The sequence below is a fragment of the Nerophis lumbriciformis genome, linkage group LG22, assembly GCF_033978685.3.
Source record: "Nerophis lumbriciformis linkage group LG22, RoL_Nlum_v2.1, whole genome shotgun sequence".
Lineage (NCBI taxonomy): Eukaryota > Metazoa > Chordata > Actinopteri > Syngnathiformes > Syngnathidae > Nerophis > Nerophis lumbriciformis.
Genome location: NC_084569.2, coordinates 28,832,708 through 28,856,911, shown reverse-complemented (window position 1 = coordinate 28,856,911; position 24,204 = coordinate 28,832,708). Strand labels below are relative to the sequence as shown.

Here is a 24,204-nt window from a genome sequence, read left to right as displayed (position 1 = left end):
ACTGTCAGTAACTACAGTTGGTCGCTACATCTGTAAGTGCAAGTTAAAACTCTATTATGCAAAGCAAAAGGCATTTATCAACAACACCCAAAAACGCAGCCATCTTCGCTGGGCCCAAGCTCATCTAAGGTGGACTGATGCAAAGTGGAATAGTGTTCTGTGGTCTGATGAGTCCACATTTCAAATTGTTTTTGGAAAATGTGGACGTTGTGTCCTCCAGAACAAAGAGGAAAAAACCAGCAGGACTGTTCTAGGCCCAAAGTTCAAAAGCCAGCATCTGTGATGGTATGGGGGTGTATTAGTGCCCAAGGCATGGGTAACTTACACATCTGTGAAGGCACCATTAATGCTGAAAGGTACATACAGGTTTTGGAGCAACATGTGTTGCCATCCAAGCAACGTTATCATGGCCGCCCCTGCTTATTTCAGCAAGACAATGTCAAGCCACATGTTACTCATGTTATAACTGCATGTACGCCAGACACATTTTTTTAGCCGGCCCCCAAGTCAAAAAGTTTCGACCCCCCTGCTCTAGAGAAATTTCAGGTCTATCTGTTGATAAAAAAAACATTTTTTTTTAATGTTTTATGCCCTTTTTTTCAAAGACAACCCAGTTTTTTTTTTACGGCAAAAACAAAAACTGTACAATATTTCGTGCACGCACGCACAACACATCGTTTTGATTACAAGCAAGGTGTTGGCAGATTCAAAGCAGCTCTGCGTCTAATATGAATAAGCAGTACTCTATGGCACTCTGGTGGCATCTAGTGGTTGAAGAGTCAAATTACACCTCTAATGGGAACTGCTTGGATTTATTTGGTTTTCTTTGAAAAAGCATTACAAAATAACAAGGTAACAGTATTTTGAAAAAATGGCCATAATAAAAGGGAGTCAATGGGGGACAAAAAGGTCCCTGAGAACTCAAATGTATACTCTGTAGCTTGAGCTAAACATAACAATGCACATTTTGAGATTATTTCCTTTACAACTCATCTTTCAAATACAAACCCTGTTTCCATATGAGTTGGGAAATTGTGTTAGGTGTAAATATAAACGGAATACAATGATTTGAAAATCCTTTTCAACCCATATTCAATTGAATGCACTACAAAGACAAGATATTTGATGTTCAAACTCATAAACTTTATTTTTTTTTGCAAATAATAATTTACTTAGAATTTCATGGCTGCAACACGTGACAAAGTAGTTGGGAAAGGGCATGTTCACCACTGTGTTACATGGCCTTTCCTTTTAACAACACTCAGTAAACGTTTGGGAACTGAGGAGGCACCTTTTTTAAGCTTCTCAGGTGGAATTCTTTCCCATTCTTGCTTGATGTACAGATTAAGTTGTTCAACAGTCCGGGGTCTCTGTTGTGGTATTTTAGGCTTCATAATCAATCAATCAATCAATGTTTTTTTATATAGCCCTAAATCACGAGTGTCTCAAAGGGCTGCACAAGCCACAACGACATCCTCGGTACAGAGCCCACATAAGGGCAAGGAAAAACTCACCCCAGTGGGACGTCGATGTGAATGACTATGAGAAACCTTGGAGAGTACCGCATATGTGGGTAACCATAATGCGCCACACATTTTCAATGGGAGACAGGTCTGAACTACAGGCAGGCCAGTCTGGTACCCGCACTCTTTTACTATGAAGCCACGTTGATGTAACACGTGGCTTGCTGAAATAAGCAGGGGCGTCCATGGTAACGTTGCTTGGATGGCAACATATGTTGCTCCAAAACCTGTATGTACCTTTCAGCATTAATGGTGCCTTCACAGATGTGTAAGTTACCCATGTCTTGGGCACTAATACACCCCCATACCGTCACAGATGCTGGCTTTTCAACTTTGCGCCTATAACAATCCGGATGGTTCTTTTCCTCTTTGGTCCGGAGGACACGACGTCCACAGTTTCCAAAAACAATTTGAAATGTGGACTCGTCCGACCACAGAACACTTTTCCACTTTGTATCAGTCTATCTTAGATGAGCTCAGGCCCAGCGAAGCCGACGGCGTTTCTGGGTGTTGTTGATAAACGGTTTTCACCTGCATAGGAGAGTTTTAACTTGCACTTACATATGTAGCGACCAACTGTAGTTACTGACAGTGGGTTTCTGAAGTGTTCCTGAGCCCATGTGGTGATATCCTTTACACACTGATGTCGCTTGTTGATGCAGTACAGCCTGCTTACGTGCAGTGATTTTTCCAGATTCTCTGAACCCTTTGATGATATTACGGACCGTAGATGGTGAAATCCCTTAATTCCTTGCAATAGCTGGTTGAGAAAGTTTTTTCTTAAACTGTTCAACAATTTGCTCGTGCATTTGTTGACAAAGTGGTGACCCTCGCCCCATCCTTGTTTGTGAATGACTGAGCATTTCATGGAATCTACTTTTATACCCAATCATGGCACCCACCTGTTCCCAATTTGCCTGTTCACCTGTGGGATGTTCCAAATAAGTGTTTGATGAGCATTCCTCAACTTTATCAGTATTTATTGCCACCTTTCCCAACTTCTTTGTCACGTGTTGCTGGCATCAAATTCTAAAGTTAATGATTATTTGCAAAAAAAAAAAAAAAAAGGTTTATCAGTTTGAACATCAAATATGTTGTCTTTGTAGCGTATTCAACTGAATATGGGTTGAAAATGATTTGCAAATCATTGTATTCCGTTTATATTTACATCTAACACAATTTCCCAACTCATATGGAAACGGGGTTTGTAAAAATAAATGTTTTGTCATCGTCAAAGGCAATAAAAAAAAGACCCACAATGGTCCCAGGTCTCCCCAAGTGATAAACTGTCAATAGCATTCACCATAAATACATTGAAAAATGTACAGTTAATACAGGTTATCTGTATTGGTATCAGCCGATCTCACTCATGGATGATCTTTATCGAAATGGGCAGCAAGGATGAACACTTCAAGTCTGCCAGCAGGTTTTTACACTCCAGTTCTGCTTGTAACGGAGCTGAATCGCAACATGTTTTTTTTTTTTCTTCTCCAACACAATGTGAGGGAAGACGAACACAAAGGCAAGAAATCAATGTGTTATTTTACTGTTCTGCATTACTTATGATTCCAATATGTCTGCTCTCTTGGCGTCTGTATTTGTTTGGTGATTCTCCTCTCACATCTTTATTGTGTTCTCCAAAGACAAAATGTGGATTCACAACAGTCAATTGTGTCTTTTCTTTGTGTGCGTGCATATAGCTGATTGTATCATTAGTGGACGAACGGGAGCAACTCTTGACTTTTTACGAGGTTTGTGGAAAAGTGGAAAACCACCGGGCTATTTATCTACAATTAGAAGTGTTTGAGAGTCGCTCAAAGAGGTTCATTATGGCGGTGCTGCAACAAAAAGCGACATCGGTGTGTAAAAGATATCACCACATGGGCTCAGGTACACGTCAAAAAACCGCTGTCAGTAACTACAGTTCTTCGCTACATCTGTAAGTGCAAGTCAAAACTCTACTATGCAATGCGAAAGCCGTTTATCAACAACACCCAGAAACACCGCCTGTCACGACTTGAACTTTGGCGTGGTTTGTTCTCCCGTGGTGCAAATGATTTGGACCAGACATGGCGTGAAGGTGAATACATTTTAATTCTAACTCAAAAAAATACAAAAAGATATAAACAAAAGGCGCTCACAGCGGAGGTAAAACAACTTGGCTATGAAAACAAATACTTGCACGTGGGCAAAAAACTAAGGACATGAACAAAAGTCGCTAACCGTGGCATGAATCGTAAAAAACTTGCTTGGACATGGCATGAAGTGCGAAGAGGTAAACAGAGTGTGCAGAGCATAAATGCGGATGTCGCCAGGCTGACCAACAGAAAAAGAAAAGCTTAAATAACAGACATGATTAACGAAAACAGGTGCTTGACTCAAAACGTGAAACAGGTGCGTGACGTGACAGGTGAAAACTAATGGATTGCTATGGAAACAAAACAAGGGAGTGAACAACCAGAAACTAAAGAGTCCAATAACTAAACAAAACAAAACATGACTAAAACAAAACATGATTACACAGACATGACACCGCCGGCTTCGCTGGGCCCGAGCTCATCTAGGATGGACTGTTGCAAAGTGGAAAAGTGTTCTGTGGTCTGACGAGTCCACATTTCAAATTGTTTTTGGAAACTGTGGACGTCGTGTCCTCCGGAACAAAGAGGAAAAGAACCATCCGGACTGTTATAGACGCAAAGTTCAAAAGCCAGCATCTGTGATGGTATGGGGGTGTATTAGTACCCAAGGCATGGGTAACTTACACATCTGTGAAGGCACCATTAATGCTGAAAGGTACATACAGGTTTTGGAGCAACATATGTTGCCATCCAAGCAACTTATCATGGACGCCCCTGCTTATTTCAGTAAGACAATGCCAAGACAGGTGTTACAACAGTGTGGGTACTAGACTGGCATGCCTGTAGTCCAGACCTGTCTCCCATTGAAAATGTGTAGTTCATTATGTATTCATATACTTTTTCAAAAGTTCTTGTAATCAGATATATTGCGGTATATTAGATGGAATTTTGACCTGACATGTTTGGACTGTCATCTGCAGTCTTCTTCAGAAGGGTCACCTGACCACTGTGACGTGTTGCCTATCAGCTCTTCTTATAGGCGTGGTCAACCAGGCAGATGTTTCCTCATCCCGATTGATGGTTTCCTTGGGCCGCTTCCTTAGTTCGACCGCCTCCTTAATCCATTGTTTAAATTTGTTACTTTCTGTGCCGATGATTTTGCCGTTGTCCCGGTCCATGATGTGGCTATTTAATTTGCAATGATCTGATATGGCTGATTGTAAGATTTCCTGTTCACATTTTTGTTTTAGGCTTCTTGTAAACCTTCCAGTTGTCTCTTCTTCGCATTCTTTCTGATTTCCTCCCTGTTTCTCCCATGTATGATTTTTTGCATGATTTACACGGGATTTTGTGAATTACATTGCATTTCTTGTCTTGTTCTATTTTGTCTTTTGTGTGAGGTTTAACTGTTGTGTTTATTTTGTGTTTGTTCATGATCATGTATTGGTTCAGTTATTCCCCTAATGCAGGGGTCGGCAACCCAAAATGTTGAAAGAGCCATATTGGACCAAATATACAAAAAACATCTGTCTGGAGCCGCAAAAAATTAAAAGCCATATTACATACAGATAGTGTGTCATGAGATATAAATTGAATTAAGAGAACTTAAAGGAAACTAAATGACCTCAAATATAGCTACAAATGAGGCATAATGTTGCAATATGTACATATAGCTAGCCTAAATAGCATGTTAGCATCGATTAGCTTGCAGTCATGCAGTGACCAAATATGTCTGATTAGCACTCCAACAAGTCAATAACATCAACAAAACTCACCTTTCATGCACAACCTTAAAAGTTTGGTGGACAAAATGAGACAGAAAAAGAAGTGGCATAAAACATGTCCTCAAAAGTCGGAGAAAGTTAAACATGTAAACAAACTACGGTGAGTTCAAGGACCGCCAAAATTAGTAGGACAAAACGGCGCTCGCCAAATACTCGAATCAGTGAAGCATGTTTAATATAAACAGTGTGCTTTATAACAATTAGGGAGGTTTGTGTCATGTTTGTCCTCCTACAGAAACCATATTAAAACAAAAAATTGATTTTTTTTCCCCCTCATCTTTTTCCATTTTTCATACATTTCTGAAAAAGCTCCAGAGAGCCACTAGGGCGGCGCTAAAGAGCCGCTAGAGCCGCGGGTTGCCGACCCCTGCCCTAATGTATGCTAAGGTTATGACTTCTTTGTTCTTTGTTTCAGGTTTTTCTTTGTTCTCTTTTCCTTGTTTTTTACTTGTTCTCCTTTTTTGCTGGCCCAGGTTGGATATTGGCAGTTTTTGAGTGCATGTTTGATGTGTTTCTCTTCTTATTTTCTATCTTATTCTTGTGTTTTGATGTTGGCCCGTTCATAGAGTGTTCTCACGACTGATAGTTTGTGTGCTGTGGGATGTTCGGAGGTCCAGAGTAGATATTGGTTGGTTTGTGTTGGTTTTCCATGAACAGTGATGTTTTGTAACTTTGCGGTGGATTTTCATGTCCAAAAAAGTGATGGTCATGTTCATTTCCTCTTCAAAAAAAAATAAAAATAAATGTTTGAGTCTCTTGTAAAACATGATTCATTTCCGTGCCTACTTTTAGAATAATGTCCGTCCCCCAAAAAATGTCATTATTATTTCTTGAATTAATTTCCATTGAGTATATGAGTAGCGGAGTCTTGAGTATTGGCCGATACAGATATTGACTGAAATGATATTAGCACGCATCATACAGGCCTTGTTAATTTTGTAAAAGCTTGATCAAGTGAATAGATTCAAACAGAGAACAATGGTGATAATGAAAAACACTATCTTATTTATTATTAATCATATGAAATGGACTTAAGGTGTCTTCAAGTTGAAGTGCACTGGTAATTGTTTTTATTAGCGACACTTAATAATACAAAATAATTAACAATGTTAAATCATGACGCAGTTAGTCGAATGATGCGGACACGTTTGTTACTGCCTCGGAGACTTTGTATGTGTTAGTAATGTGCAACTACATTTATTTTGTACTTTTTCATATTGACAAATGTTTAAGACTGCAATCGTTTGATGAAGAAGACTTACTATGTACAGTATGTCTAGCTTTGTGTGCTATTGTGTGCTTAGCTGCTGTGTAGCTGCTAGCTCCCAGTCGACGATACACTACCATACTTTTGTAAATGACTTCACTAAAATAAAACAAAATAACAACTTTGTGTGCTTATGATAGGAAATGTTGATGTTATTGTCCAACTTTGCACAAGTAAACCCTGCGTAGGGCTGCTTGTAAACATCACAAATATCACATATTAATAGCAGACCAATGGAGTTACGGGTGAGTGAGTACCATGGGATTTAATTGGGATTGGATTTTTGATAGGTACACGTGTGTGTGTGTGTGTGTGTGTGTGTGTGTGTGTGTGTGTGTGTGTGTGTGTGTGTGTGTGTGTGTGTGTGTGTGTGTGTGTGTGTGTGTGTGTGTGTGTGTGTGTGTGCAGGCCAAAAGTTTGGACACACCTTCTCATTCAATGCCTTTTCTTTATTTTCATGACAATTTACATTGTAGATTGTCACTGAAGGCATCAAAACTATGACACCTGTGAAGTGAAAACCATTTCAGGTGACTGCCTCTTAAAACATATATAAGTCACACTGGAGTATAAGTCGCATTTTTGGGGGGAAATGTATTTGATAAAACCCAACACCAAGAATAGACATTTGAAAGGCAATTTAAAATAAATAAAGAATAGTGAACAACAGGCTGAATAAGTGTACGTTATATGAGGCATAAATAACCAACTGAGAACGTGCCTGGTATGTTAACGTAACATATTATGGTAAGAGTCATTCAAATAACTATAACATATAGAACATGCTATACGTTTACAAAACAATCTGTCACTCCTAATCGCTAAATCCCATGAAATCGTGTACGTCTAGTCTCTTACGTGAATGAGCTAAATAATATTATTTGATATTTTACAGTAATGTGTTAATAATTTCACACATAAGTCGCTCCTGAGTATAAGCCGCACCCCCGGCCAAACTATGAAAAAAACTGTGACTTATAGTCCAAAAAATACGGTATATACATATATAAGAATAGCATAAGCACTGACTGCATATTGACAGAAATGTGTGTAAAAATCCACGTGTGTGTGTGTGTGTGGGTATATCCGTGTGTAAATATAATATATATATATATATATATTATACAAATATATATATACATACATATATACACACACGTGCATTTTTACACACATTTCTGTCAATATGCAGTCCGTGTTTACGCTATTCTTATATATATATATATATATATATATATATATATATATATATATATATATATATATATATATATATATATATATATATATACATACATATATATATATATATATATATGTATGTATGTATATGTATATATGTAATGTATATATATATATATATGTACAGTATATGTATATTTGTATATATGTGTGTACAGATGATTGTATACTTTATATGTGTGTATACATGTATATATGTGTATGTATGTACGTATATATGTATGTATATATATATATGGCCGCTGTTGATATCAAAGTCTAGTATTTGGCTCTCTATTAAATGCATATATATATATATATATATATATATATATATATATATATATATATATATATATATATATATATATATATATATATATATATATATATATATACATATATATGTGTGTATATGTATAAATGTACATATATATGTATACCATACCATACCATACCAACTTTATTTATAAAGCCCTTTAAAAACAAGCACAGTTGAAGAACAAAGGGCTGTACACCACAAAGAAATACAGGCAAAGGACAGGCTAAAAAATAACATTTTAAAACAAAAGTAAAATACACATTGAAAAAGCAAATACAAATTACCCTAAGAACAATTTGTTAGATAAAAAGCAGTAAAAAGTTAAAAACAGTTAAAAAAGTTAAAAGCGGTTTAATGTATGTATGTTTGTATATACATACTTACACACACACACACACACACACACACACACACACACACACACACACACGCACACACACACACACACAGACACACACACACACACACACACACACACACACTCACACACAGAGCCGGCCCAAGGCATAAGCGTACTAAGCGCTTGCTTAGGGCCCCGCGGCCACCAGGGGGCCCCCAAAAGCAATTAACAAAAATGTCTTATTTTTTATTTTTTGCATGTACGAGTCTGACTGATGATTTCTAAATGATCAAAGATATATTATTGTACAAAAACACAATTTTAGGTCAACAGAGTGCTGCTGCTGATCTAGGCCTAGTGATTCTTCCTGCCTCTCTTTAAATGTAAAACTGCCTCTGCTGCACCTGTGACGTTTGCCGCCCGCCGTGCAATGCCAGTGCGCACTGGGCATCAAAAGCGCAGATAGAGGCAAAACAATGTCACAAAAAAGGACATATCCTTCAGGTGCAGAAAAAAGGAAGAAGAAGAAAGTGGAAGAGGAGAAAAAATGCCATGATAAAGGTATGTTTGCATGACTTGGTAATAAAAAGTTTATCAAAGAGATTTGTAGCTGTAATTAGCTTTAGCTAGGTGACGTTAGCTAGCTAGCAATATGTTTTTAGCATCAGGTGCTAGCAATATGTTTTTAGCATCAGGTTACTAGTGAGATATGTTGTTTGCACAAATTGTTTGCAGCAGAGCACGGTAATTTATTTGAGTAAAATAAACATTATTTTTTACATCAACTCATAAGTTATGTGAAACTTCCCCAGGAGCATTGTTAAAATACTTTGGAGGCACAGAATCAGCCCAGAGCCAGTCCACATCCTCAGGCTCAACTGTGAGTGATGAATCAGGTGAGGAAAAGACTGTCACGGTATATACATTTAATTTCTTAGTATAAACATTACACTTGAAGGGAAATTAATATAGTCAAAGTATCTCATTAATATGTGTGCCTATATGTATGTATGTATGTATGTATTTCATCTTAGGTCCATCTCCATCCTCTACAGTGCTCTCTCACACACCTCCACCCTCTGTGCCCACTGTCCCCTCCATGTCTGAAACCACAGCTGATTTATCTAGTAAGTTAACTGCAAAACACCCTTTGTAATTGCTCATTGTACTGCAGAACATTCTGAGATTAATAATTATGTCCAACAGTGCAATTTAATGACCTTATAGGTCCTTCTTTTTTAGTCATTGTCTTTCTTTGGTCACTTCCTCAGCAACTTCCACCACAACGTCCCCTTCACACCATGGACCATCATCAGCTCTGCCAGTTGACCCAGCTGAGTGGCCTTCTTTCCTCTCAGATTCAGACAGGACTGAGCAGGTGATCAGAGGACCACTGTCTATTAAGGAGAACTTTTCATTCCCCAAACGGCATGATGGCCGAAGTTTTCATTATCATTATACCTACAGACAGCTAGTCAATGGAGAAAAAGTCAAGCGTAGCTGGCTGACTTATTCAAGGCAGTAAAGATGCAGTCTATTGCTTTTGCTGCAAATTATTTTCCAAAAAGTCCTAAAAACTGGCAGCCGAGGGACAGCTGGATTGGGTCAACATAGGTGCACTGCTGAAAAAGCATGAAAACAGTGAAGATCATTGTAGCAACATGGTGAAATGGAAGGAATTTCCCTTGCGTCTTTCAAAGGGGAAAACTATTGAGAATTTAACTTCAGTAGACTGCGCTCTCTTTGTACAAAGTAAACATTAAAAATGAACAATTAACTAAAAATATAAACTAGTAATTAAAGACTAATATGTACAAGACTGATGAGACAAGATGACACTTTTACTGTAAATACAAAGCTTTATCACTTGGACTGTTCAACCCCAGGCCACTCTTGTAGCTGAATGTTTTCTACATTTTAAGATTAGGAACCATATGTGGCACTCTGGACATCATTCGTTCATTCATTGGTATTATTTATGTTATAAACTGGGCCACCCCCATATCTTTATAAATGACATGTCATTTGTAAAGACATGCCAGGCTGACAATAGGATAATGTAAACAACACTGCCAGAGCCGCAATGAGTTTATAGTAGGTGTGTGAATGATCAATCAATATTATTGGCAGAAATAGAGGGCCCCAAAATCTAATTTTGCTTAGGGCCCCATGGAGGCTTGGGCCGGCACTGCTCACACACACATTAATCGATTTAATTGATCAATCAATGCTACCCTACCTGAATGTAGTTTTAATATATTACAATTTAAATTATTAATTTAAACTAACTTGAACACTGGCAAAATAATATTTGTTGCCTGTCTCTGCTTTCTAAAACTTCCTATAATATATATATATATATATATATATATATATAAGAATAGCGTAAACACGGACTGCATATTGACAGAAATGTGTGTAAAAATGAACGTGTGTGTGTGTGTGTATATATGTATGTATATATATATATATGTATCTATATGTATGTATGTATGTATGTACATATGTATATGTATAGATGTACAGTATATGTATGTGTAAATTTGTATCTATGTGTGTATATATGTATACTGTATATGTGTGTATACATGTATATATGTGTATGTATGTACATATATATGTATGCATGTATTTATATATATATATACATACACACTGTATATGTGTGTGGGTATATATATATATACACATGTATATATACATATATATGTGTATATGCATGTATATATGTAAATAAATATGTATATATGTAATATATATATATATATGTGTGTATATGTGTGTATATATGTACAGTATGTTTATATGTACATATATATGTATGTATATTTGTATATACATACTTAGACACACACACATTAATCGATTTAATTGATTAATCATTGCTACCCTACCTGATTGCAGTTTTAATATATTATCATTTAAATTCTTAATTTAAACTAACTTGAACACTGGCAAAATAATATTTGTAGCCTGTCTCTGCTTTCTAAAACCTCCTATAATATAATATATATATATATATATATATATATATATATATATATATATATATATATATATATATATATATATATATATATATATTATTCAAACAGTAATGGATAACACATCAAAATCTCTTAGGAATGTGATTGTGTATGCATTTTTTTAGTTGTGGAATTAATCATTACATCATAATCTTGATAGTCAAAACGTATAATAGTTACATCCACAGTAGTGAATAAACGCTCCTTCTTTATCACTGCCTCTGACTTTGTCAACCAATACTCCTGGTTTTCCCAGTCCAAAGCACTTTTACTTTGTTATGCCCATCATTAGGGCTCAACTGACAGCACGTGACCACGCCCCCTCTCAGCCCCTGGCCCCGCCCCCGCCGCCCCTGCTCCTGCAACAGGATTCGAAGGCTCGGAGAAAGAGGGGAGGGGTCAGCGCGGGGAGAGAAACAAAAAACGTGACTCGGCAGCCAAAGCGTCCTGTTATGCAACAGCTGACCTACTAACATACTTACTGAGGAGAGGAGAGGAAACCGAGAGAGGGAGAGGGAGGAACTGGAGCAAACATGACATGAGGAGCAGACTAAAAACAAGATCCACTTCTTCTCTACGGTTCGTGGAGCTGGACTTTTGCAAAGTGGCGAGGGTGTGTTTATGAGCGGAAACGCGGATTGGTGCCCACCGTGGATGCTATACACTAACCTAAACGAGGTGAGTTTTTTTTTCAATGTTCCTCATATGACACAAGAATGAATTTGTTCGATGTAAAATGGTCACCAGACGCTCATCTTTTGACACGCGTGGCGGCTGCTGCGTGGGTGGTGTGGGGTGGGGGATACCGTGACATGCCTCAAGACGAAAATCGCATATTTTGACATTATTTTGGAATAAATTAGACTTGCTTTACGTTTTTGGTTGGTTGCTTATAGGTGATTTTCTTATATATATTTTTAAAGAAATCATAATAATAATGCATGACCGTATTATTTCTAGTCAAATATATTGTATTATATTACTACATTCACTGTATGTGCACAATCGAAATACGGGTACATAATAATCAGCAGTTAATTAAAAAAAAAAGTGGCAATATTGTTATTATTATTATGCATAATGATATTTAGAGTTGCAGTTGTGATATTATTATTATTATACACTATATTCCCCCGGTCACTAAAATGCAAAATAAGTTAATCATATAAAACGTGCCAATATTGTTGTTATTACAAATATGCACATTACTATATTTAAAAATGCAGTTGTTTTATTATTATTATTATTATTATTATTATCATGTGTTATTTTCCCCCAGTCACTGTATGTGCATAATAGAAATACACACATTAATAATGATCATGTCATAAAAATACAATATTGTTGTTGTTCTGCATAAAACATATTACTATTTATTAAAACTGCTGTTTGTATGTTTATAGGAATATAATTATACCCCCCAGTCACTATATGTGCATAACAAAAATACATAATAATCATCTGTTTATAACATAAAATGTAGCAATGTTGTTGTTGTCATTATACATATTACTACAGTATTTAAAATGTAGTTGTTATATTACATTATTATAATATATTATAGCCCCAAGTCACTGTTTCTGCATTATGAAAAATAATCATTAATAATCATTATCGTGTTCCTAAAAAAATATTTTCATTGTTATGTATATAGCCATTGTTACTCTATTTAAAACTGCAGTTGTTATATTTTTATGGTTATATATTGTATCCCACAGTGCATAATAAGAATAGTATAATCATAAAAAAAATATTGCAAGATGATGTTTATTAAAACTGCAGTTATACTTTCATTGTAGTATATTGTAAATACTAAAAATACAAAGAAAAAACAGTATTATTATAAAAAATATTGCAATAATTTTGTTGTGTTCTGCATATGGGCAAACTCACTGTTTATTAAAACTGCAGTTGTTATATTTTTATTATAATCTATTGTACCCCTCCACTTACTGTATGTGCATACTAAAAATACAAATAAAAAGCAGTATAATTATACAAATATTGCAATATTTTTGTTGTGTTCTGCATATAGGCAGACTCACTGTATGTGCATGATAAAAATACCCCCCAAAAATCATAATAATAATAACCATGAAAAAATGTTTAATTGTTATGTATATAACCAATGTTAACTCTATTTAAAACAGCAGTTGTTATATTTGTATTATCATATATTGTATCCCACAGTATAGTCATAACAAATATTGAAAAATGATGTTTATTAAAACTGCAGTTATATTTTTATTGTAGTATATTGTACTCCTTCTCCAGTCACTGTATGTGCAAATAAAAAATAGTTTGATTATACAAATATTGCAATATTTCTGTTGTGTTCTGCATATAGGCAGAACTGTATGTGCATGATAAAAATACCCCCCAAAATCATTATCATAATCATAAAAATTGTTTTCATTGTTATGTATATAGCCACCGTTAACTCTATTTAAAACGGCAGTTGTTATATTTTCATTATTGTATCCCACAGTGCATAATAACAATAGTATCATCATAAAAAATATTGCAAAATTATGTTTATTAAAACTGCAGTTATATTTTTATTGGAGTGTATTGCACCCCTTCCCCAGTCACTGTATGTGCAAATAAAAAACAGTATAAGTATAAAAACATATTGCAATATTTTTGTTGTGTTTTGCTTTTAGGCAAAAATCATGATCATAATTGTTAAAAAAAAAGGAAATAGTGTTCATTTTTCTGCATTACTGTTTAAAAAAACTGCAGTTGTCGCAGTGACCTATTTGGACGTGTTGTGGGTTAGTAGGCTAGCGTCCAAGCAGACAAGTGGAGCAGTCCCGTTTCGGTCCTGTGAACACACTTCTCCCTGTCACGTGTAGCCGCTCTTAGGAAAAGGTTAACGTGGCGGTGCGCTCGTCTCTCTGGGTTTAACCCTCCAGTCGCCGCCCGAGGAAGCCGCGCGCAAACCTGGAAGCGTACTGCAGACGAGGCGGTATGTGAACGAGCCGCGACTGCGTCCTTTTTGTTTTTCTCCCTGTTTTTTGCATATTTCGTCCTGTCGGATTATAGAACGGTGACTGCAGCTGTCGTAAGGTGAGATATGTGGGAAGCATCTGGAAGAAATGTGGGTCAGGGGGACAGATGTTTTTCATGCCGTTTGATGACATAATGGAATGATTTATGGGGTGGGGGGGTTGAATGGAATAATGCATCGTTGCGATTAGTCAGAGAGAATACAACAAAGAAGCCACGTGGGTGCGGGGGTAATATTCACACCGCCAGTAAGGATTGAGTCAAACAGGCATTAATATTGCAAAATATCAATTATAATATAATTTATTACAATATCATTTGCAAAGTGACGTCAGGACCTAACCCCCTAAGAGTTGTGTAACCATACATGTGTTCATAAATATAAAAATATCCTTTTCTTTTTTTTTACACTGCAATCGGCGGAAACCGACAGTCTGGGGACGCCACTGCCAGCCGGTGGGTGCCCGTGCCAGCTTTAAATGTAGGTCACACCGCTACTGTACAAGGGCGGGGGGTGCCGAGGTGCGGTGCACTTCAAAATAAATTCACCGCCAGTCATTAATTACAGGAGCGAGCGCAGAAGCGGATATAAAAAGCCTGGCGGTGTGTGGGCTGTAAAACGTGAATAAAAGGGGATTAGTAGCAAAGGTGTGAGGTGGGTTTATTGTCTGTGGTTTGTTTTATGGCTTTTTGTGGCGCATGTCAGATGATGTAAAATAAAATAAAAAATGGGAGTGCACGGCGTTGTTATTGTGCAGGATTTAGTAGGCCAGGCGAGCACATGTGACTGCTGAAACACATGGACTGAGTCACTTGGCTCCGGCTCCCCCCTCCCTGATACGGTTGAGTGTTCTTGGAACGAGGATCCGGTTTCGACAGGACTCCACCTTGCCGACATCCGTTCCTCCGCCCCCCTTACCTCTTTTTTTTTTTTTTTCAATAATCAAGTCTTCGCCCAGATTTTTGGAGTTCACACGTACCCCACCCGTGCTGCCGGAGACCTCCGACCTGGCACCACGTGTCACGTATTAACCCCCTGAAAGCCCCTTCTTAGAAACCGTTTCATCGTTCTTTTTTGAAGCCTTTTATTTTAAGCCCGCTCTAGTTTCCTGAAAATGCTGGGCAGGAACACGTGCGCCAGAGCTTAAACCCGATCCGCTGTTTCCAGCACCGCATTTAGACTCTCGCAGGGTTGTGTGAACCGAGATTGTTTTACTGTGCTATCATTCCACAAGTGCCGCAGGGACCCGGTGGTGACAAGTGCGGCGTACTATAAGTCGGAAAGAGTAATCTAGGTCACGGTGGAGCGGCGGAACCGGTTTGTACTGTACTTGATCCTTTTTATGACAGAATGTACTCCAAAGGTCTGCTCCAGGTCTTGTCACAGGTTGATTAGAAAGTGATTGGCCCAATTAGCTTCTCCTGTTTCGTTGATGTAATACCAACATGGTGGCGATGACTGGTATCCCCCCCTCCCCTCATTATCAGCTACAATCGCATCCTTTGTTGCAGCCCTCGCTTCTTTGTCTGCACTCCCTCCTCCTCTTTAACGCCATGCTCTCATTCCGCTCCCTCCCTCCATCCCTCGCTTCACAAGGACAAAATAATAATAATAATTCAAAAACATTTTCCGGGTGTGATCTCCGGGCTTCACCTCGCTGCAGTTCTGCTGACCTAGATCTGGGCGGAAAGATAGAGTCGTATTTACGGAGTCGGTCGGCCGGTCCCCGGTTTCTGGGTCAGTGGGACACGGCAGGAAAATGTTCCCCTTTCAATTCTGTGTCACTCCTTCCACATGTTAAAAGGCTCACGAGGATCGGTGGCTCTCAAACTTGTTTCACCGAGTACCACCGTAATGACCGACATTAAAATAGAGTAGCGTAGTAGGCCTGAGTAATCATTAGAAAGCAAGACAGAGGTCTTACTTAGCGAGTATATTTAATATTTTTGCCCACTTTGACGTTAAACACAGTTTGAACGGTAACACTGTGTTGGAATATACTGTAGGACAGACAGGGTTGTCCTAATTTTACTTCCATCCATCCGTCCATTTTCTACCGCTTGTCCCTTATGGGGATATTAAATATTTTTGGCCACTGTGACGTTTAACACAGTTTGAACGGTACCACTGTGTTGGAATATACTGTAGGACAGACAGGGTTGTTGTCCTAATTTTACGTAATATTTAATATTTATTTTATTTTTATTTTATACATTTTTTGAGGATTTTTTTTTTTACACAAAACTTGAAATTCTGACCAGAAAATACGATCGGCCACCGATCAGTAATCTGTCTGACCATGTATTTATTTGTAGTCACCCGGCTGAGAAGTGGCTAGCAGCTAATCTTGTGTCTCCATACACAGTGTGGAATGGTTAATAGACTTTAGTATCTTAAGTATCATCATCAAGTACCATTACGACTGGAGGGCGAGGCTAAACATGTTACACACCGAGAGCAAGCCAACGCTAATAGCTCAGCTAACCGCTAAGCTAGCTTTAAACAACGGAAAAAATAAGTGCTTAGTAAACTTTAAGAAGTGTTAATAGAAGTGTGTTACAGGAGAAAGTACACAGCATTGTCAGCATTGTCGCAGTCAGTACACAACATGTAATTGGTAGTATCGATCGATAAGTTTCTAAAAATAATTTTTGGTGTTTTTTGTACATGTTTACAAACTCGGGGAATAACTCCCTGGACACAGAAGGACTTTGAGTGGGCATTATTCGATTTGGAAAATGTTTGGGCCAAATAATGTTTTAAGAGGTGTAAACACGTGTGAAAAATGCGACCAGGATGTTGCATAATGTTGTCAGTTCATGAAAAAATAACACCAGAAGTAATGCAAATAGAAAAGGCAGATTCACTGTTAATAGTTTGATCGGGAATAGATCTGTGAACCTTGACTCAATGACATCATGATACAGTACACGCATGTGGGAACATAACACAAGACCAAATCATTAAGACAGGAAGTGTCAGTGTACATAATCTCTGGGTATTAGTTGTAAAACAGGTTGTCCTACATAGATTGGGGGTGTGGGGGGTTCAGGGTGGTGTGGTTTACCTCGGACGCGCACATCATTATAATGAGACGGACCACCCTTGTGTTGTAACCAATGTTATCAAGCTGTGTTAGTCCTCCCTCTGCCCCTCCTCCTTTGCTTCCCGAGGCCCTTGACCTATATTTATCAATGTCCCACCTACCGGCTAACCCCCCTCCCCCTCCCAACAACACACATACCTCAAAATCTCATGCCCCGGGTCTCGGCCTCTTCATCCTTGACCCTGCACACGCTGCTCGCCTTTGTCTGCCTTATCTCCTCACCCTGCATCATTGATTTGGCATTGAGTTGTTTTGGCAAAGAATGCTGCCACATTCCTCCGAGGCTGAATGGCTGGGGGGAACTCAGTGTTTCAGCAGAGTTTGCACATGGGGATTCTCTGTAGGGCTGGAAGTCTCCAATTGACTCACCCTTTGACCCACATACACCTTCATTTGAAGCTCTCTGAGTGATGTAGTTGCTGCCGTTTTACACTTTTGAATTCTTGTCTCGGGTTCTATGGGTGCGTTTTACAAAATCAGCCTGACGACGAACCCTCGGACCGTATTACATCAGTAAAGTCAACATGGAGTCAAGGGTCACAGGCTGCAGACAGAGCACATCAATAAAGGGGCGTAAAGGTCAGACAGTGTCCTCTAACGTATTCTCATTGCTGGGGGAAGCCAACAGACGTTCCAAAGCCTAAGTGACTTCAATCACAGAATAACTGAAGGAAGGACTTAAACTGTCATCGTTTAATGTCTAGCAGATAACAGAGATGAACATATCTTTATTTCCTGTTTTTTTCTGTTTCTACAGCTTTTGATCTCAACTTCAACTGCAGAAATAACAGAGGGAGACCGAGCAACATTCCCCTGGAGAAACACTGAGGTAGACAGTCAGACCTACATGCTTTGCTTTGCATGCAAATCTAGGACACTTCTGTACCAGCTTAGCTCAATTTGCCATGTTTCTGCCAACTGTAGACAACTAGAGTTAGAAAAGTTTTTCAAAAAAGCCTAATTAGTTTCATCCATTTGTCATTAAACACCACATTCTCTTCTTCTTCTGATTCTAGGTCCATTGACCTCAACACCTGAATCGACACTGAGCCCAAAGCTACGAAGTGGATAAATGAGGGTTGCAAATACTGAGCTAGAGCTGTTCTTGATCTTCTGGGCTAATTTGGACACTTGAGTTCCTGGCTTGCAATAAACAGACCGATCGAGATCTTTGAGAACATTGCAAAGATTTTCTATCACCCTATCTCTGACTTGTGGTCAAAACTGGCTACCACAGGAAGAGAATGGAAAATCTAACTTCAGCCCTCACAAACTCAGGAAGTAACATAAACTGCCTTGAGACGTTCAGCGGTTATGAAGAGTCTCTATCACCTCTCCAAGAGACTGCGTCTCGACTGGGCCGCATCATCAAACCCAAACCGAACTTGAGCTGCAGGCGGAAGCGCGAGTTCATTTCGGATGAGAAAAAAGACGCTTCCTATTGGGAGAAACGGCGCAAGAACAATGAGGCGGCGAAGCGATCTCGTGAAAAGAGGCGTCTCAATGACATGGTTTTGGAGAACCGCGTCATTGCACTGAACGATGAGAATGTTCGGCTCAAGACAGAACTGCTCCAGTTGAAGCTACGCTTTGGTCTTATAAGCACCGCCTCTTACATTGAAAAGAGCCAGCAGATCGAGACAACAGGCAACAGCACAGAAAACGGAGGGTCATCCTCTTCATCCTCCTCCTCCACTCAGTACTACTCCAGTGGGTATTCCAGCAGCTCTCAGGTGATGATGAACTCTGACTCGTCTGAAACCGAGCAGTCTGGGCGAAGCGACGGCCACAGGCAGTTGGTAAAGTACTCCCCACGTGGTTCCCTGTCTGACATGTCCGACGGCTCCTCCAGAGACAGCCCGGAGCCAATTCCCTTTGAGATCAAGCAAGAAGGCGACAGGTTGGAGATGGATATTACCAACAGCACCACGACTCAGATCATGTTTAACATCCACCGCGGTCTGGCTTCGGTGCCCACTCATCACCAGCTCCAGCAGCATTCTCAAGAGATGGAGGCCGCTTATCACAGCCAGCAACAGCAGCACCATCTTCACCAGCAGCAGCCTGTTTCTGCAATCGCGAACCAGCCTGCCACTCAACCACCTGCTGCACAAAGGAGTGTCATTCTCTATGGCTCAAGCAGTGCCTCCTACCCTGTGAACAACTTGACCAGGTCCCACGATATCGACGTGCAGAAGCAGAGCAGCAGTAGCAGCCAGAGGTGCGTCAACCGACAACCCCTCTCCTTTGCAGAGAGTTCCACTGAGACCCTGGCAGAGGTGACAAAACAGATGGAGAGAAAAACATTAGACTCTCCTTCATACGAGCTTGCAGGCAGCCAAAATGAAGCTGTGGAGAGACGTGCCTACGTTTGCCAGCCAGAGCAGCAAGAGACTGAAGTTATCAGCCAGTCCCACCTGTACCACCACCAGCCTCATTCTTCATACCTCAGTGCCCATGACGAGGAGCCTCCTGTTCTTGTATATGAGGGAGATCTTCCTAAAGAGGCTTACTACCAAGGCCAGTCAAGTTTGTCTGGTAAGGACACCTCATCTAGTGATGGGGATCCGAGGAGCTCTGACAAAGAGGTCTCTACTGATGATGAGGAGACCTCCTCCTACCACAACCGACATCTTAGCAGCCTCCACCAGCCAGCCTCCCCTCAACCTTCATCCCTCAACTTCTCTCAAGTCCAAGGCCGGGACACCCAGGGAGAGGTGAAGGGCACAGCATTACCCCACAAACTCAGACTCAAACACCGGGCCATGAGCTCCGGCAGCACTGGAGGCCATTGCTCTGGCCACGAGTCCCCGACTACGCCTCCCTCTGCTACCCCACCACCCCACCCGCAGCATCCTTATTTATCCCTGTCACCACAGCAGAACTTTAGGGGCCTAAGCCCAGGCATAGCCTCTAAACTGGCAGAATCCGAGTGGGAGGGCACAAGGACTGAGAACGGAAAAAATGAGGCAGGTGGACGACGGAACAAGAGGCGAGACTAAGTGGACATTCAGTGCTCTTTAACGCAAAGACAATTGTTCCTCAGTCCCTACCCTGCCTTACTGCCTTTGCCCCGCGATCCAATCTCCTCCTCTTGTTCACGGGACATAAACAATCTTTTTCTACACCCACGAACCTCAATGTCACCAAAAAAAAAAAAAAAAGGCTGGACTTTTTTCTGTCCGGCAGGACTGTATCATACTTGTTTATACTGTACAGATGTGTCGTTTCTTATGTCCTCTCCATACTTACAGAAGCACTTTTGTTTATGTGATGAGAGGAGGAATGGAACTACCTGCTTTTCTACTCTCGCCATTAACGTCACACCACGAAAGAAAGCGTCAAAGAGTCCGAGCACATTTTGACCGAAAAGAATGTAGAAAATCAGTGTCAAGCTTTATCAGAACCTTTCAATTTGTGGCATATCGGACTGCGGACACTGACGAGTGCATGGCTGTTTATGCCTTAATCCAAGTCAAATACAGGCAAACCCTCGCGACGTTCCCTCAACCAAAGAAGCTTCGGCAAATTTCCAGTTCCATACCTCTTCCCAGACCCTACCTCTACGACCCACCTTTATTTTTTGAAGCGCCTGCTTTGTATATGACTGTGACATATGAACATATGTATCTATTATAAATATATATTTTACAAAGGAAATTTGAATACAACCGGATTTTGAAATGACCATCCTCTGAGGAATGGGAATGAAATTACTCTTCGGCCACGTTGTCCGACGTTGCAACAGCTCGAATCGAAGCGCCTCTGATTGTTCAGCTCGAGCATTAATAATCTGTTTACACAGAAAAACGGCCGTCCAGCTTGGGGAGCCAACAGCACTGAATGGAGAACATTTTGTCTCCTGGGGCCAGCGCCTCGTCGATTAAAATGATTTCTTAACCTTTAACCAGCCTTTAAAAACGTGGTGGAAATCACCAGCTGCAAGCTATGATAAGCCTTTCAGTTTATTTGAGCTTTATTATCTGTTGTCACCGTTCACTGGCCCAATGTATTTATTTCCTCTCTTCTCCACTGTAGAAAAAGCCCACGGGGACATAGACATAATGTGTACATACCCACACTTTGAGTCATAGGCGCCGATCTACATTTCTGCCAGTGGGTGCTCGGACGGGCGGTAAATCTGACGCTGCTTTTCTGAGCATGCGCGGTTTTTGCTTGGTGGTGAGAAAGAATTTGCCATCAATCCCACGTGGGTGCTCGGCATTGTCCTCACGGGATCGGCGCCTATGCTTGGAGTTTGAACTACGATGCAGGCATTGGATGCTGGGGGTTAAACGTAGTAGCTGCTAAATTGTCCTGTCAAAACACACTTATTGACAATCCTTATTGGATACCATATTAGAGATTGAAGACAATCATGTTCTAGAGTAATGCAATGCCCCGATTGCCTCCATTGTCCAGTTCCAACCGTAGTGCTGCTCCACTAGATCCAAGTGAAGCAGGAGTATATGTACCATGTTTGGCTTTTTTGGCACCTGTGTATAAATGTAAAGTTCCCCGACCCTCGAACAACACTGTAACGTTTATCTCATTGTTTTTATATCCTCTTTTTCGTCAAGGTGTTGTTCCGGTTTCCCGCTATACCCGTGTCTTTTATTTCCTAATGACCGTGATGACATGTGTTTGCCTCATAGCACCCCGCCCCTCTTTTCAGTGTATTAATCAGTAACGTTTGTGGTTTTGCTGATGGTTTTTAGAAAAAAAAACAAAAAATGACGAGTGGATCGGGAAAAAAAAAAATATCGGAGATGTGTGGTGGTCGGTCTGGCTGGTCATTGCCATCGCTTCTTTTGGACAAGAATATGTATGTGATGACACTAGTGTGGCAGGTGGGAGCATTTCAAGAATGGAAAATAAATAAAAAAGAATGTTGACCCAACTGAAATGTTTCAATTATTGTTTTTTTGTGTGTGAATCCTGCAAAGTATTTTACTCAACTTGGACATTCTGTCAGGACTTGGACTATGGCGTGGTTTGTTCTCCCGTGGTGCAAATGAACATTTGGACCAGACATGGCGTGAAGGTGAAGACATATTTAATTTTAACACTCAAAAAAAAGAAACAAACAAAAGGCGCTCACAGTGGAGGTACAAAACTTGGCTATAAACACAAAACTTGCACAAAGGCAGAAACTATGAACAATGAAACAAAAACACTAACTGTGGCATTAATAAACAAAAACTCACTTGGACATGGCATGAAGTGCGCAGAGGTTAACAGAGTGTGACAGGGGTATGAATCCGGATGTCGTTGCTATGGTGACAAACAAGAGTGCACAATGAGTCCAAACGTGGAACAGGTGAAACTAATGGGTAACTATGGAAACAAGACAAGGGAGTGAAAAGCCAGAAACTAAAGAGTCCAATAACTAAACAAAACAAAACATGATTACACCGACATGACACCCATCCATCCATCCATCTTCTACCGCTTAATCCCTTCGGGGTCGCGGGGGGCGCTGGAGCCTATCTCAGCTACAATCGGGCCGTATCTACACCCTGGACAAGTCCAGACATGACACATTCAAACTAATATTTTTCAAAGTTCCACTTGTCCGCAACACAAAAAAGTTTTACTACTTCTTCTTTTACTACTGCTATGGCTAATATTCGCATGCTAACTTTTTTTTAGCTAGGCTTTGCTGATATACACCTCTGGCTCAAATATGCTAATTGTTAGCATACTAGCTTCTTTAGCTCATTGTACAGGGATACACCTCCGAGTCAAATATGTTGTTACTTCACGCATGCTAACTGTTACATGTTACCATTAACTAATGTTAGCATACTAGCTTTTATTTGGCTCATTTTGCAGGGATACACCTTATTTATTCAAACTGTTAGCATGTTCACATGTTAAACCTAACATGTTAGTTTTTTAGCAGATTTTGCAGGCATATACTCCTCAGAGTCAAATATTTTGTTATTTCACACATGGTAACTTTCAGAATTATAACTTTTAACGTGCTAGCTTTTATAACTCATTGTACAGGGATACACCCATCCATCCATCCATTTTCTACCGCTTGTCCCTTTCGGGGTCGCGGGGGGGCGCTGGAACCTATCTCAGCTGCTTTCGGGCGGAAGGCGTGTTACACACTGGACAAGTCGCCACCTCATCACAGGGCCACAGGGATACACCTTGGAGTCAAATATTTAGTTACTTCACGCATGCTAACTGTTACATGTTTTGATTGATTGATTGATTGAAACTTTTATTAGTAGATTGCACAGTTCAGTTCATATTCCGTACAATTGACCACTAAATGGTAACACCCGAATAAGTTTTTCAACTTGTTTAAGTCGGGGTCCACGTAATCAATTCATGGTATTGCAAACGATATGTATAAAACTACAACAATACTACAAATAAATACAATACCATGTAAAACACTGCAAACTACTACAATACTACAAATAACATTACTTGCACACAAGAATGAAAGTCAAATAACAATTTCACAGTAGTGTTTTAGTTTCAACAAATAAAAAATACTTATTCTCTCA

General features: G+C 39.7%; 1 protein-coding gene across 2 annotated transcripts; it reads left to right on the top strand.

The window, feature by feature from the left end:
* The first annotated feature begins 12,011 nt into the window (after nucleotides 1-12,011).
* Nucleotides 12,012-22,577, top strand: nfil3-2 (nuclear factor, interleukin 3 regulated, member 2). 2 transcript variants are annotated; one of them, XM_061973627.1, is made up of 3 exons: nucleotides 12,012-12,239; nucleotides 18,435-18,506; nucleotides 18,694-22,577. In XM_061973627.1, the coding sequence occupies exon 3, from the start codon at nucleotides 18,922-18,924 to the stop codon at nucleotides 20,677-20,679; it is 1,758 nt and encodes a 585-aa protein (XP_061829611.1). In that variant the 5' UTR covers nucleotides 12,012-12,239; nucleotides 18,435-18,506; nucleotides 18,694-18,921; the 3' UTR covers nucleotides 20,680-22,577. The 2 variants fall into 2 exon arrangements, with proteins under 2 accessions (XP_061829611.1, XP_061829612.1); XM_061973628.1 differs by lacking the exon at nucleotides 12,012-12,239 and adding an exon at nucleotides 14,363-14,630.
* Nucleotides 22,578-24,204: the final 1,627 nt, after the last annotated feature.